The sequence below is a fragment of the Hemitrygon akajei genome, chromosome 21, assembly GCF_048418815.1.
Source record: "Hemitrygon akajei chromosome 21, sHemAka1.3, whole genome shotgun sequence".
Taxonomy (NCBI): Eukaryota; Metazoa; Chordata; class Chondrichthyes; order Myliobatiformes; family Dasyatidae; genus Hemitrygon; species Hemitrygon akajei.
The window spans coordinates 17,905,820-17,922,420 of record NC_133144.1 but is presented as its reverse complement, the minus strand read 5'-3'; the positions used below and the strand labels follow the sequence as shown (position 1 = coordinate 17,922,420).

The following is a 16,601-nucleotide window of genomic DNA, read 5'->3' as shown; positions in this document are numbered from 1 at the left end:
CAATGCCACTCCAGGACATTGACTTTGTTATTCTTAAGCCATTCCTGTGTAGCTTTGACTTTATACTTGGGGTCATTGTCTTGCTGGAAAACAAATCTTCTCCCAATTTGCAGTTCTTTTGTAGACTGCATCAAAATTTCCTCCAGGATATCCCAGTATTTGCTGCATTCATTTGAACCTCTACCTTCACAAGCCCTCCAGGGCCTGATGCAGTGAAGCATCCTAATGGCATATTGCAGCCACCAAGAAGCTTCATGGTAGGGATGGTGTGTTTTTGAAGGTGTGTGGTGTTTGGCTTATTGCAAACATAGCGTTTAATCTGATGGCCAAAAAGCTTAATTTTAGTTTCATCAGACAAAAGAGCCTTCTTCCAGCTGACTTCAGTCTCCCTTATGCCTTCTGGCAAACTCTAGCTGAGATTTCATGTGAGTTTTTTTCAACAGTGGCCTACTCTTTGCCACTCTCCCATAAAGCTGTGACTGGTGAAGCACCCAGGCAACAGTTGTGAGCACAATCTCTCCTATATCAGCCACTGAACTTGTAACTCCTCCAGAGTTGTCATAGGTCTCTTGGTGGTCTTCTTCACTAGTCCCCTTCTTGCACAGTCACTCAATTTTTGAGGACGACCTGTTCTAGGCAGATTTACAGCTGTGCCATATTCTTTCCATTTGTTGATGATTGACTTAACTGTACTCCAAGGGATATTCAGTGACTTGGAAATTTTCTTGTATTTATCTCCTGAGTTGTGCTTTTCAATAACCTTTTCGTGGAGTTGCTTGGAGTGTTCTTTTGTCTTCATGGTGTAGTTTTTGCCAGGCTATTGACCCACCAACAGTGGGACCTTCTAGATACAGGTGCATTTTTAATATAATCAATTGAAAAATCTTGACTGGACACGATGATCTCCATTTAGCTAATATTGTGACTTCTAAAACCAATTGGCTGCACCAGTGATGATTTGGTGTGTCATATTAAAAGGGGTGAATACTAATGCAATCAATTATTTTGTGTTTTTATATTTGTAATTAATTTAGATCGCTTTGTAGAGATCTGTTTTGACTTTGACAAAAAAGTCTTTCTCATAGAAAGTATAACATAGAAATCTCCAGGACATTACAGGCCTCTCGGCCCACAATGTTGTGCCGACCATGTAACCTACTTTAGAAACTGCTTAGAATTACCCTACTGCATAGCCCTCTATTTTACTAAGCTCCATGTACCTATCTAAGAGTCTCTTAAAAGAACCTATTGTATCTGCCTCCACCGCCATTGCCAGCAGTGCATTCCATCCACCCACTACTCTCTGTGCGAAAAACTTACCCCGAACATCCCCTCTGTGCATACTTCCAAGCACCTTAAAACTATGCCCTCTTGTGTTAGCCATTTCAGCCCTGGAAAAAAGTGTCTGGCTATCCACATGATCAATGACTCTCATCATCTTTTACACCTCTATCAGGTCACCTCTCATCCTCTGTTGCTCATACATTTTTCTGTTGATCAGTGTCAAAAAAAGCCAAATTAGTTCCACTGTGATTCAGTGTTGTAAAACAATAAAACATGAAAACTTCAAAGGGGGTAAATACTTTTTATAGGCATTGTACAATATTTGAAAGTGGTAAGATAGGTTGAGAAAGTTGTTAAAATGCATAATAGCACTCGGCACTTTGTAAACAGAGGCAAAGAGAATAAAGACAGGAATTGTAATTAATCTTTATAAAAAGTGTGGATTCAGCATTTGGAAGGGAGTGAATAGGTGCCATAGTGGATGGCTACTGCTGCTGCTGCACAGTTCCAGCAATGGAGGTTAAATTCTGACTTCTGGTGCTGTCTGTGTGGAGTTTGCATATTCTCTCTGTTTGTCCCAGATGCTGCAATAAGACGTGCTGCTCAGTAGGTTAACTGACTACTGTAAATTACCTCCAGTGTAGGAAGATCAGTGTGGAATTGACTGGTCTGTGAGAGAGTAAAGGTTGCAGGAAATGAAGGGGGGAAATGTCATAGTTCTGAGAACTGGCTTAATTAGGGAGTCCCACCACACAGTGAAGTACTTTTTAGTTCTCTAATAGTCCCTAATCAGCTTACAAAGAGTGCTTACCAACACATCCTTGTCCATCAGGCGTTGATTGGTAGCCAATGTTACAGGAACAATGGTATTTTCCAATCATGTTGACACAGCGACCATTTTTACAAAGGTTGCCACTCAACGCACATTCATTTATATCTATAAAAATAATTTAAAGTATTTAAATCAGTTTTTTTTATAAAAGCAAACACCGTAAAATGTAGTGCAGAAAAATTATTAAGAAAGCATGCTTATGATAATTTTTGAAATTAAACAGCACACTAAATTTGATTATGAACAATAAAGATGAGAAAATTTCAGATAAATATTTGGCAGTATGTATAGATCAAAACATAATTTCTTAATTCCTTGATTTGAAGTAAATTGCAAACACAATCACTAACATTTTGAGCCAAAATGTGCTCAACTAAATTTACAGATTAGGATCCCTAAAGATTTTGAATTAACAGCATATGAAGAATTTACTGCCATTCATCCTGAACAGATCAACTTTGCCAAATACTTGCATTAATACAGTAGCAAATGTTTGCTATTGGTTCTATTTGTTCAAATTAGTGTTGGAAACTTAGTCATAGCTTCAATTTTCAAATATACAAAAGTTTTCATGAGCTTAATTAAGTTTCAAAAGTACTTCTTAGTTTGGAGTTTTTCTTCATTAATTGCAGTTTACCTATGCAAGATGTTCCATCTGAAGATACTTCATGGCCTCTTGGACAGGAACAACGGAAGCTTCCATCAGTGTTTTCACAGGTGCCACCACGACAGAGTAGAGGGTTTCGTTCACATTCGTTAATATCTGAAATAATGGATTTATTTAAGTTTACAGCATTTAAGGTTGCAGCAGAAGGCACCACATCAGTAGTGTAGCTACAAATTAGATGGCTAGCTCAAGTAAATTCTCAAATATGCCTACGTGTGAAGGCATTGGTGCAAAATACCACATAGGACCTTATAAAAAGCGCACGCTATGGAAAAGAACTGCTGTGGCTATTCAGTGTACCAACATTGTAAACAATTTGCTTGATTCATTTATAAGCCACTATATCAATGATCACATTGAAATAAACAGAGGAGCTGAGGAACTCAATGGGTCAGATAGCATCTATGGAGGGAAAAAAAGGCAGTTGATGTTTCAGGTCAAGACCCTTCAACTGGACTGGAAAGAGGGAAGCATGAAAATGTGGGTGGCAGAGGGGAAGCAATGAAGTGATTAATAAATGGATCCAGGTGAGTGGAATGATAGGCAGGTGAGGGAGGAGGTAGAATCAGAGTGATGTAAGAAGCTGGGAGTTGATGGAATTGACAGGCGGAGAGAGGTAGAAGTGGGAATAAGTGGGATGCTGGACCTCGACCAATGAAGATGCATACATCAGTATGCTGTTCATTGACTACATCTCGGCATTCAACACTATCATCCCTTGGAAACTCATCACTAGGCTTCGATACCTGGGCCTTGATACCTCCTTGCACACCTGGATCCTCAATTTCCTCACTTGCAGACCCCGGACAGTATAGATTGGTATCAACATCTCCTCCACAATTACTGTCACCACTGGTGCACCAAAGGGCTGGGTGCTTAGTCCCCTTCTCTACCTGCTTAATGCTGGTGATTGTATGGCTAAGTACAGCTCCAATGCCTTATTTAAGTTTGCTGATGATACTACTGTTGTTGGTTAAACCAAAGGGTGACAAATCATTATATAGGAGGGAGGTTGAAAATCTAGTTGAATGGTGCAACAACAACAACTTCTTACTGAATATCAGCAAAACCAAAGAGTTGATTATTGACTACAGGAGGAAGAAGTCAGAGGTCCATGAGTCAGTCCTTATTAGGGGATTGGAAATGGAGAGGATCAGTAACTTTAAATTCTTTTTTTTGTTAATTTATTTTTTTACTGAAGTTCATCAAACAAACATTTCCATAAAATGTATTTCAGACATTGTACACATATATCATATAATCATATATATCACAAAATCTCCACTAAGTATTTATCTGGAGTATACACTTATAGAAAAGAGTGGAAAGAAAGAAAACAAGCAAAAGGAAAGAACTATGTACAAGTAGGGAGTGATCTTTTTTTTTTTTTTACAACAGATTCATTGATTTGTGAGAATAAAATCAGGCCTATGAGGCATTATGCAGTTAAACCATTTTTCCCAGTATGAATCAAATTGTTCCAGCTTATGATTAACAGATGCTGTTATCTTCTCCATTTTGTAAATGTCCATTGTAATTTCCATCCATGTATTTAAAGTTGGGCTCTCCTGTGATAACCATTTCCTAGTAAGAGTTTTTTTACCAGCCACCAACAATATATTCATTAAATATTTATCTCTTTTCAACCATTCTTGAGGTATATATTCAAAATATATGGTCTTATTCTCCAAGGGTATTTCACATTTAAAGATGTCTTGTAGGGCATTGTGTATCCCCCTCCAATAGTTTTTGATACCAGAGCAGTCCCAAAAAATATGATAATGATTTGCATTTTGATTTCCACAATTTCTCCAGCAAACAGGGAGGTTACTATCATAATGGGATTTCTGAGAGGGTGTAATAAAATATCTTATCAAATTTTTCCATCCAAACTCCCTCCATTTCTGTGAATTGGTACATTTCCATTGATATCTCCATGTTGTTGTCCATTCTTCCTCAGATATAATTATCCCTCCTTCCTTCTCCCATTTTGTTTTAATGTATGAAGTCGAATGTGATTTAAGAGTTGATAACCCCTTATACATGCTTGAAATAATTCTACTACCATTATCTGAATTATATGCTTTTCTAAAGAGCTCTATCAAGCATGTATTTGCCTTGGTTACATTTTTAAGCGTCTTATTAACATATTGTCGCATCTGTAAATACCGATAAAAATCTTGTTTTTCTAATAAGTGTTTCTCTTTAAGCATTTCAAAACTGAACAGTGTTCCTTCTTTCATTATGTTGCAAAGAACTGTTATTCCTTTAGCTGTCCAGTCCTTAAATCTAGCATCCAATTTATTTGGTGCAAAATCCGAGTCATATGCACACAATTTAAGAATTGCAATATCTCCCTCTAGATTATATTCTTTTATAGTAGTTTTCCATATTTTCAGAGTCAATTTCATCTATGGGTTATCAATAGTATTTATGTATCTTTGCAGGTTGTTATCAGCCAAAATTGCTTGTATGGGGATGGGAAGTACCCGTTCCTCAATGTTTTTCCATTGAGCGTCATATGATGGGTTGCACCAACATATCACAGCTCTCCACTGTGCTGCAAAATAATAATCTCTAAGAGAAGGTAGGCCCCATCCCCCCTTTTCCTTTGCTAATTGCAAAGTTTTGAGATGAATTCTAGGCCTTTTACCCTGCCAAATATACCTTGATAGCATCTTGTTCCATTCATTGAATTGATTTTGATTGATCTCTATTGGTAGGGTCTGAAAGAGATATAACAGTCTGGGCAGTATATTCATTTTAATAGACTCAATCCTTGAACTGAGACTGAGAAAAGGAATCAGGCTCCACCTTGCCACATCTTCCTTAATTTTTTATATAAAGGCTGATAATTACATTCTGATAATTTTGCCAAATCTTTTGGCATAATGATGCCCAAATATTTGAAAGACTCTGTATGCCATGCCCAGGGGTATCGACTTTCAATTTCTCTTGGTGGGCTATAGTAATATGAAAGTAATTGGGTTTTATCTATGTTGATCTTGTATCCTGATAATTGACCATATTGTTCAAAGGATTGCATCAATTTAGGTAAAGAGTATGTTGATTGCCCTAGATAGATCAAAATGTCATCCGCATAACAAGCCAATTTCAGGCTCTGTCCCTTTAATAGTAATTCCCCTGATATCTTCATTTTGTCTGATGTATTGAGCTAATGGTTCCAGATATAATGCGAAGAGTAGTGGTGACCATGCACAACCCTATCTCGTGCCCCTTTCTAGGGTAAGACTATTTGATAAATATTCATTGATTTTAATCCTAGCAGTAGGATTGTCATATAGTGTCTGTATAGTTTTAATAATTGTGTCTTGGAAACCAAATCTATGTAAAACTCTGTAAAGAAAATTCCAATTAACTGAATCAAATGCTTTTTCAGCGTCCACACATCACTATTGCTTCGATTTTATTTTTTTGTATATGATCCATAATGTGAAGTGTCCTTCGTATATTGTCGAGTCTGGCATTGTCGTATAAAACCTGTCTGATCGTTACGTATCAGTATGGGTAGAAACTCCTCTAATGGTTTGGCCATGATGGAGGTAAATAACCTATAATCTACATTAAGAACAGATATTGGTCTAAATGACTTGCATTCCATTTTATCCTTGCCTTCTTTCGGTATAGCTGAGATTATTGCTTCCTTCCAACTGGGTGGCATTAGTGCCTTTTTTAGAGCCCAGTTCAATGTAGGGAGTAAAACAGGAATTAACTTATTTTTAAATTCTTTGTACCACTCTGCTGTATACCCATCTGATCCTGATGACTTGCTTAATTTAAGCCTACTAATTGCAGCTTTTAATTCAACTTCAGTTATGTCAGCAGTCATCCTTCTATTTTGTTCTTCGCTTAAAGTGGGTAACTCTAGAGAATTCAAGAAGGTGTCAATTTGGGTTATGCTTCCCCCTGGTACTTTGGAATATAGAGTTTTGTAAAACACTTCAAAAGCTTCTTGAATTTCACTTAGCTTTTTTTTTAATCATTTTCGTTCTTGGGTCCCTAATTCTATGAATTGTATTTTCTGCTATCTTCTTTTTCAATTTCCACACCAGTATTTTCATAGATTTCGATCCACTTTCATAATGTCTCTGTTTCAGAAATGTTAAATTTTTCCTGATTTCTTGAGTAGCCAAATTATTTATTTCATTCCTAATTCTTTTAATTTCCCCTAATGTATCCTGTGCCAAATTCAATTTGTGTTTTTTCTCTAGTTCCTTCAGCCTATTTTGTAATTCCTCTAATGTTTTATTCCTTTTTTTTCTTATATGAAGATATCGCTATAATTTTCACTCTTAAGACCGCCTTCAGAGTATCCCATAAAATGGGAGGTGAAACCTCTCCATTATCATTAAATTCTAAGTAGAGACCAATTTCTTTTAAAATTTGTTCCTTAAAGTACGGATCATTGAGTAGACTTGAATTTAGTTTCCAAATAGTATTCTTTGGTTGTAGGTCAAAATCAACAGATAAATATATAGGTGCATGTTGACTTACATCTATTGTCCCAATTCCACAGGTGTTTATTTTGTCTTTGTCTTTTCCAAATGTTATGAAATAGTCTATTCTTGTATATACAGAATGTGGAGCAGAATAATGAGTGTAATCCCTTCTGTCAGGGAAAAGGTCCCTCCATATATCAATTAAACCAACATCCTCAAAAACTGTATTAACTTTCTTATGTAAAGATTTTGTTTCATAGGTTTTTCTATTGGAAGAGTCTAAGTTTGGTTGTAATTGTAAATTTAAGTCTCCCCCACCTACCAGGAGACCTTCTGTTTCCGTTACCATAATATCAGTAATTTTCTGAAAGAAACCAATATCACTTCCCAGGGGTGCGTATATATTCAATAGAGTAACTGAATTGCCGTCTATATTCCCCCTTACCAGAATATATCTGCCTTTTTTATCTCCCATTTCGAATATTTTTTCAAAATTTAGTTTACTTGAGATAAGAATAGCAACTCCTCTCCTATGTCCTGATTTATATGAGGAGAAAAACAGATTAGTGAAGCCCATTCTCTTTAGTTTTTTATGCTCATTATCACTTAAATGAGTTTCCTGTAAATATACTACATGGGCTTGTTCTTTTTTTATTTTGGGTAAAATTCTCTTACGTTTGATTGGATTTAATAGGCCATTTACATTAAAAGAAATTAATTTTACCTTATCCTTAGCCATCTGTATTTATCTGTCAATGTATCATTGAAATTAGAATAAAACTTAATCGATCTACTCCCTGAACAAATAAGAACCAAGAAACTCAAATAATAACAAAAATGGCAACGAACGTGTGATCCCAAGGCTGAGGTCTCTAGTAAATGACCCACCGTTGAGCTAGAGGAAATGTCTAGCTGTGGGGGATAACCCCTTCTATTTGTGAGTTGAGGGCCCCCATTGCAGTATTCATAAAAGTCAGTGAACAAATCCATTACCCAGAAAAGATTTCCCTGTGTACTCCTATATATTCATATATATATACACACACACACATATATTCATACACACACACACACACACATTACACACATATATATATATTCTCATTTTGGTGGGGAAAAAGGAGTAAGTGAGTGAATAAAGAATAACAACTAAGTAATATAAAATCCACATTAAAATAAGTATTTCTCGAGATAGGTATATCACCGTGTACTTTTGCTTCTGTTTAGCTTCTCAACATTTTAAAAGTTAGCCAGACCTTATGGCTCTTCTGAAGGGAGTGAGGACTGTCTTTGGGAAACTCCCGGTCTCTTCCTGATATGTTTCTCTCGGCCTCCTCCCGTCTCCTGCCTTCTCGTTTCTCACACTATTTCCCAAGCCGAGTGGGACAATTCCTCAGCCAGGCTTTCCTTTGTTTTGGTCATGCTGAAGAGGCAACCCTCTGGCCTTCATGTCTGTAATCGCCTCTTCCACTGTCTGGTACAACTGCGTCCCGTTGTCATAAAACAGTCGAAGTTTAGCAGGGTACGGAGTTTGAAATCTAATCTTATTTTGCTTTAATACTCGCTTTACTTCAGAGTATTCTTTGCACTTCTGGAAGACCGCGGGGGGGGGGGGGGTAATCTTGGTCGAAATATATTAATTTATCCTCTAAAAACACTCTCTTCTTACCCCAGGCCCTTCATAGAATCTCCACCTTGGTGCTGTACCAAAGGAATTTAATTATTATTGAGCGTGGCTTTCTATCCTGGGTAGGTTTTGGGACTAACACTTGGTGGGCTCTTTCGACTTCCAACTTCATAGCCAGGGGAAGATCCAGCGTGTCCTGCAGTAACTTTCCGACAAACTCCGTCATAGACGAGCCCTCCGCTCCTTCGGGAACGTTGTAGATTCTGATATTTTTCCGTTGTGATCTTCCCTCCAGGTCAAGCAGTTTACCTTCTTGGTGATGTATTAGTTTTATTGTCTTACTCAGTATCCGTTCCACATTTTGAACGCGATCTTCCACCTTCTCAATGCGAGTCTCTGCCACCGCTATTTTTTGATTAACGCTGGTGAGCTCTGCCTTAATATCACAGAGCTGATGCTCTATTTCTTTCCGGAACTCCCTTATCACTTTCAGGATTGTGAAGATATTCGCCGCTTCATCTGAACGAGGCCCAGCAGCCACCTTGCTAGCATGCGGTCGGATTGGAGAGCCACTCGCTGCACTATCGGACACAGACTCCGCAGTGTCGCTTTTTTTATTTACATTTTTTTCCCCATTCTTGCCCCTCTTTTCAGTTCAAATATTTTTCAAAAAATATTATATTTGACGGGTTAACGGGGCTTAATACATGTTTTTCCGGAGAAGCTAGTGACTTAAGCTGCCATTCTTGACGATGACGTCACCGGAAAACCCAGTAACTTTAAATTCTTATGGTGTTATCATATCAGAGGATCTGTTCTGGGAGCAACATGTAAGTGTCATTACAAAGAAGTCATGACAGTGCCTCTAGTTTCTTAGAAGTTTGTGCAGATTCAGCTTGTCACCTGGAACTTTGCCAAACTTCTACACATGCACAGTAGGAACACCCTATCTGGTTATACCATGGCCTGATATGGAAAGATCAATGCCCAAAAATGGAAATGTCTACAGAAAGTGGTAGATACAGCCAGTCCATTACAGGCAAAACCATTTAAATGTGATCACCTTTGAGCACATTTAAATGGAGCACTGCCATAAGAAAGCAGCATACTTCATTAGGACTCTTACTATCCACTCTCTTCTCATTGCTACCATTGGGCAGAAGGTACAGAAGCCTTAAGTCCCACACTACCAAGTTCAGAAACAGTTATTATCCTACAACCATCATGCTCCTGAACTTCTTGAATATTTGAATGACAGAAAATATTGGCTTTATGGCCAAGTTTGCAGATGATATGAAGGTAGGTGGACTTTCAGGTAGTGCTGATGAAGTAGGGAGGCTGAAAGAGGACTTGGACAGATCAGGAGAATGGACAAATAAGTAGCAAATGGAATACAGTGTTGGGGTGTGCATGATCATGCACTTTGGTAGAAGAAATAAAAGCAGAGACTATTTTCTAAAGGGGGAGAAAATTGAAAAATCTGAGTTGCAAAGAGACTTGGGAGTCCTCATGCAGGATTCCCTAAAGGTTAATTTGCAGGTTGAGTTGGTGATGAATAAGGCAAATGCAATGTTAGCATTCATTTCAAAAGGACTAAAATATAAAAGCAAGGATATAAGCTGAGGGTTTATAAGGCACTGGTGAGACCTCACTTGGAGTATTGTGAGTTGTTTCGGAGCCCTTATTTAAGAAAGGATGTGTTGACATTGGAGAGGGGCCAGAGAGGTTAACGAGAAAGGCTTATCAATGAGGTGTGATTGATGGCTCTGGACCTTTACTCACTGGAAATTATAAGAATAAGGGGGATCACATTGAAACCTATCCAATGTTGAAACGCCTAGATAGAGTGGAGGTGGAGAGGATGTTTCCTACGGTTGGGGTGTCTAGGAACAGAGGGAACAGCTTCAGAATACAGAGATGTCCATTAGAACGAAGGTGAGGTGGTATTTCTTTAGTCAGAAGGTAGTGAATCTGTGGAATTTGTTGTCACAGGCAGCTGTGGGTGTATTTAAAGTTGAGGTTGATAAGTTTTTGATTAGTCAGGGTGTTAAAAGTTATGGGGTGAAGGCAGTAGAATGAGGTCGAGAAGGAAATGGATCAGCCATGTCACGTCCTTTGTCTTGTGGTCTTAAATTTCTTTCTCCAAACATCCTATGTTCCCTTCACTCTACCCCTAATTCCTCCCTCCCTTCCAACAACCCATTTATAGCTAACTTTCAAGATGTTGTTTGCTTCCTCTTTTGTGAAGTCTGATGAATTCATCTGACACCTCACTGTTTCCCATTATTAAATTCCCAGACTCATCTTCTGTAGAGATAATGCTCGTTTGCTAAATCATTTTGAATATCTGTAGAAAAAGTCTATTTTTATTTTTCTGGCTAGCTTTATTTATCTCTTACAATAATTGTTCTTGGTCACATTTTTAGTTATTCTTTTGCTATAGCTTCTATTCTATCTTCTGACCTTCCATTGTAATAATTAATTTTCTTTTGGGAAAGTGGGGATCTCTCTTTGGAATTGCACTATGTTTTAACTAACATTTAATACAATTTCTAGAATGATGTCTCTGTTCTTGTATTCTAAATATTGATCCAAAACAGGCTTCTACTGTCATGGATCCCTTCTCAGAAAAAAATCAGCAAAGTTATTCACAATGGCCTATCATAAAACTAAAGAACAGAAGTAGATGTAGTTTATTCAACTCTCTGTGCCTGTTCTATCATTTAATAGGATTATTGCTAAACTATTATATCCATTCCACCTTTATCCTTGTGAGTCTAAAGCCCTCCACTTGGCCTAGGATCACCTGAAACAATAGTCATACTTGCATCACGCTGCAGTTTATTGACTAAGCTCAGCATCCAACAGAATCATACCCTCAGTTCTAATCAACAAGCTCTGAAACCTGGGCCTCTGTACCTTCCTCTGTAGCTTGATCCTTGACTTCCTTACTGGGAGACCCCAGTCTATGCGGAGTGGGCATAACATCTCCTTGCTGACAAGCATCATTGGCTCACCTCAAGGATGCATGCTTAGCCCACTGCTCTACTCTCTCTATACCAACGACTGTGTGGCTAGGCACCACTCAAATGCCATCAATAACTTTGTCAATGACACAACTAATGTTAGCAGAATTTCAGATGGTGATGAGGTGGGATACAGGAGCGAGATAGGTTAGCTGGTTGAGTGGTGTCGCAGCAACAACCTTGCATTCAACATCAGTAAGACAAAGGAATTGATTGTGAACTTCAGGAAGGGGAAGTCAAACGAACACACACTAGTCCTCATCAAGGGATCCAAAGTGGAAAGGGTGAGCAGTTTCAAGTTCCTGGGTGTCAACATAGCTGAGGATCTACTCTGGGCTCAATATATTGATGCAGTTACAAAAAAAAAGAACATGATTACAGCTATATTTCATGAGGAGTTTGAGGAGAATTCATATGTCACCAAAGACACTTGTAAACTTCTACAGATGTACCTTGGAGAGCATTCTGACTGGCTGCATCACTATTCCGTATGGAGAGGCCACTGCACAGACTTTGAAAAAGCTGTAGGAAGTTGGAAACTCAGCTAACTCCATCATGGGACTAGCCTCCCCGGCATTATTGAGTGATGCCTCAAAAAGATGGCATCCATCATTAAGACCGTAAGATATAGGAACACAGGTAGGCCATTCAGCCCATCGAGTCTGCTCTGCCATTCAATCATGGGCTGATCCATTTCTTCCAGTCATCCCCACTCTCCTGCCTTCTCCCATACCCTTTGATGCTCTGGCTAATTAAGAACCTATATATCTCTGCCTTAAATGCACCCAATGACTTGGCCTCCACAGCCATTTGTGGCAACAAATTCTGTAGATTTATCAGTCTCTGACTAAAGTAATTTCTCTGCATCTCTGTGCTAAATGGACGTATTTCAATACTGAAGTAGTGCCCTCTTGTCCTAGACTTCCCTACCGTGGGAAATAACTTTGCCATATCTAATCTGTTTAGGCCTTTTAACATTCGGACACCCATTACCCAAGACATGCCCTCTTCTCATTGCTACCATCAAGGAGCCTGAAAACACACACTCAACGTTTCAGGAACAGCTTCTCTGCCTTAAGATTTCTGAACGGACAATGAACTCATGAACATGTGCTCAGTATCACTTTCCTGTTGGGTTTTGTGTCTTATATTGATATATAACTGTTGTAAACTAATTCTTCAACACATAAATGCAAAATGCATTTTGCTCATTTGTTGCTATTAATTCTTGAGACTTCGATTATTCTTTGTTGATGTCTGTATTTTAATGACATTGTCAAATAAGTCTCATATTATTCTAAACTGATTTTGTTTGAATTTGAGAACCAAATACATTTCAATAATCATATAAAAATCTGTTATTTTATGAATGATCCCTAAAGAATCCTTAAATACCAAACTACCAATTAACCCTTTCCCATTGCAAAGTACTAGACCTGAAATAGCTGCTTATCATTGATTGAAAAAACCTCCCATACAATGAATTTGTCTTTGGTACTATTTGATTTATATTAATTTGATTAGTCTATATGCGGATGACTATCCTTCAAGGTTTTTTGTGCTTCTAATTTCCTAATTTTTACAACGTTCTGCATTACCACCATTAATGGGGGGTTTACAGACAACTTACAACAAATGTTTTTGGGTCCTGTTGCTTCTTAGGTTGCTGCACCCAAACTGATTCTACTCTTTGATTTTCTGAACAATGAACCTTTATATCAGGGCTAACCACTTCCTCTTACATTTGGCTATCATTCCTACAAAATATGAATCCCAAAATATTTAACTCTTAAACATAGTTACTTTGGATCTGAGTCTCCATAATGCCTATTGAATTATACCTATTTATTTCTATTTATGCTATTAATTCATCTGCAAGAACTGTGTGCATTTTTAGATGAACAGCCATTCTCTTTAACCAATTTTTCCAGCTTCATTTCCAACTGGATGGATAATGTTTGAACTTCTAATAACATTTATATACAGTACTGACAAATTAAGTTTTCCCTCATTTTGTTTTCACATACCCATGCAGTTCTTCATCATCATAAAACCACTTTCATATCCTTCGAAGCATTCACAATCAAAGCTTCCAGGAGTATTCACACAAGTTCCTGGACCACATAGATCAGGAGAGATGCGGCATTCATTGATATCTAAGATCAAAAGAAAAGTCATTAGTGGAAGATAAGACACTTAGGGCTAGAAGTTCTTTCATATTTTAATGAGATGCATAACTATATTTTAGCTAAAATGCAGATATTAAATGTGATTATGACCCTTCTGTCTTCATTGTGCTTTCCTAAGTTTCATCTAATTCTTTCCATCTATTGTTATAATACCAAACGGTATGCAGTGCATTTTAACACCACAAAAGTAAGAGATTTTGAGTTCACAAATGGTGCCTTTTACACACACAGGCCTACTTCATCATTATTTACAGGAAACAAAATATGTACCTGAGCTGTTGTCAGGAGAGCAAGGCATTGTCTTGCAGGTGCATCCATCTCTAAGTACATTCCTTGTCATTTACTTCCTCCACTTCTATACATTCATCTTGCTTTAAATATAATTAGGATCTTCACTCTCTGCTGTTAAATTGTCAGCCCTAAATCCTGAGTTGATCATATGCTGAAAGCCCTCCCACATACATTATCCTACGGTACTTAAATCCCCCCAGTCTGGATCTACCACTTAATCCTCCCAATTTTCCAGCTTCAAATCTGCCTACTCACACCTCCTGCCTTTCCCTGAAAGTTCATGCCCTTTTCTAGCACCAAAGTGGCTGAGATGGTCAAAGAAAAGCCTGTGTTTAGACATACAAAGTCTATTCTGATGCACTCAATGCATTGAACCGCTGGCTGCCAGAGTCTTGCAGAAAAATGATAGCCCATCCCAATGCATCATCATCATCATCATCTTAAGCCTTTTTAAGTGTTGGAGTACTTTGACATGAATGTTATTATTAAAATCAGAGAGTATATATGATTACTTCTAAAACATGAATATATTCAATGAAAATTATTGCTTTGTAGCGATTCTTTACAAAAATATATGACTGGTCTTGAAATCTCTTTTTGAAGTCATCTTAGAGCAGCATAGATAAGAATATGAAATAACAAGTACATTAGAATTAACAAATATATTAGAATAAAGCAACAATTAACAGTCATATTAGCAGAGTTTAACATATTAATTAATATAACATAATTGAAAAAGAAACTTGGTTTATTGTTTGCATCAGCTTAATAGCTTAGAAATCTACTCAATTTTGAGCGGGGCACAGAATTAAAAAGAATGGGTAGTCATTACAAGACTAATGTTCAACCTCTACCTTTTGCTGATGTAGGGGGCTGCCTTTTCAGTTGATAATAAATTTGTACATTCTTTTCTCTGAACCTCTATTTAGTTCTTGACTTAGCATTTACAAATTTATGGGGCAAGTACAGTATAATACAAATAGAGGATTATCCACAGCTGTGAATGAGTCAAAATTTGATTCTAGGTTGAGAAAGACAAATCCTTTATGAAGCATTCCAATTTCGCTAATACAGTATTCCCGATTGTTAATATAAGTAATAATTATTATTGCTCTGTAACTTTTAACATACCTGTGCAGTTTCTTTCTTCAGAATCAAGAGCAAAGCCACTATTACATCTGCACCTAAAGCTCCCAATGGTGTTTCTGCATTTCCCATGGGTACAGATACCTGGGATTGTCCTACATTCATTGATATCTAAAAGCAAAAGATAAAATTTATTTTAGATGAAGGTTTATGTCAATACAAATATCATTCATAAATGCTACATCACATGTTAAGTTTGTGGTGGAAGAAAAATAATTTTCTTGTTTTTAAGATATTAAAAACAGAAATTAGCTACTTAAAAGTACATCTGACATCAGCATTCTATTGTTATTAATTTGAACATTTTCAAGGATTTATTTCAAGGAAACAAAATGCTAAGCAGAGTTAAGGAGAGGAATCAAGAAGCTCCAATTTAGTTTGAGAAATAAGCATAAAATTTTCTCCATGAAGAGTCTTGGCCTGAAACGTTGACTTGTTTATTCTTTTCCATAGATGCTGCCTTGCCTGCTGAGTTCCTCCAGCATTTTGTGTGTGTTGCACAAAATTTTCTTATTAGTTATGGAGTAAAATTTTTGTCAGTCTTTTAACTAAGTCAACGCTGATACTTTATAAAAGGCTTTTAGAAGTATGCAAACATTTGAAAGTGTGAGCAACATTAAACAGTTGAAATAGCATTGTATTTACTCTGAAAAACTATCATATAAAAAACCCAACCACACATTTGATTTATTTATGTAAGATTTCCCATATTTCCATATCAATACGGGTTTTACTACTTCCAAAATCTGATAAAATGGCTTCTTAATTAAGAAGTACTTGTAGCTGTTGTCATGGTCCCTTCTGGCAATCCGCTACCTTGCTAATTACCTCAGGAATTGGGCCTAAATCCTTTCATTTAGTTTCCAATCATTCCCAGGTTCCACTAACTACACACACCTGCTTTCTATCAGAAAATGCAGGATAAAGACCCTGTGATCACAACAAGGAGATGCCAGTTCGTTAGTTGACTCTGGTGTGAGTAACCTTGTTCCATGGTTCTTGGGACTGCTAGTTCTAAGTATAGCATCACGCCTGGATACCAATTCCATGCTTGCTACGTCAATAACACCCCCCAACTC

The 16,601-nt window shown here is 37.4% G+C and overlaps 1 protein-coding gene across 1 annotated transcript in view; it reads right to left on the bottom strand.

Moving 5' to 3' along the window:
- Positions 1-16,601, bottom strand: part of LOC140714122 (fibrillin-1-like) — a 410,633-nt gene that overhangs the window by 144,892 nt on the left and 249,140 nt on the right. The window contains exons 25-28 of the mRNA XM_073024910.1: positions 15,508-15,633; positions 13,924-14,052; positions 2,754-2,879; positions 2,096-2,221 (exon numbers count right to left, since the gene is read on the bottom strand). Coding sequence (XP_072881011.1) covers positions 2,096-2,221; positions 2,754-2,879; positions 13,924-14,052; positions 15,508-15,633 — 507 coding nt within the window. The remainder of the gene's footprint in view (positions 1-2,095; positions 2,222-2,753; positions 2,880-13,923; positions 14,053-15,507; positions 15,634-16,601) is intronic.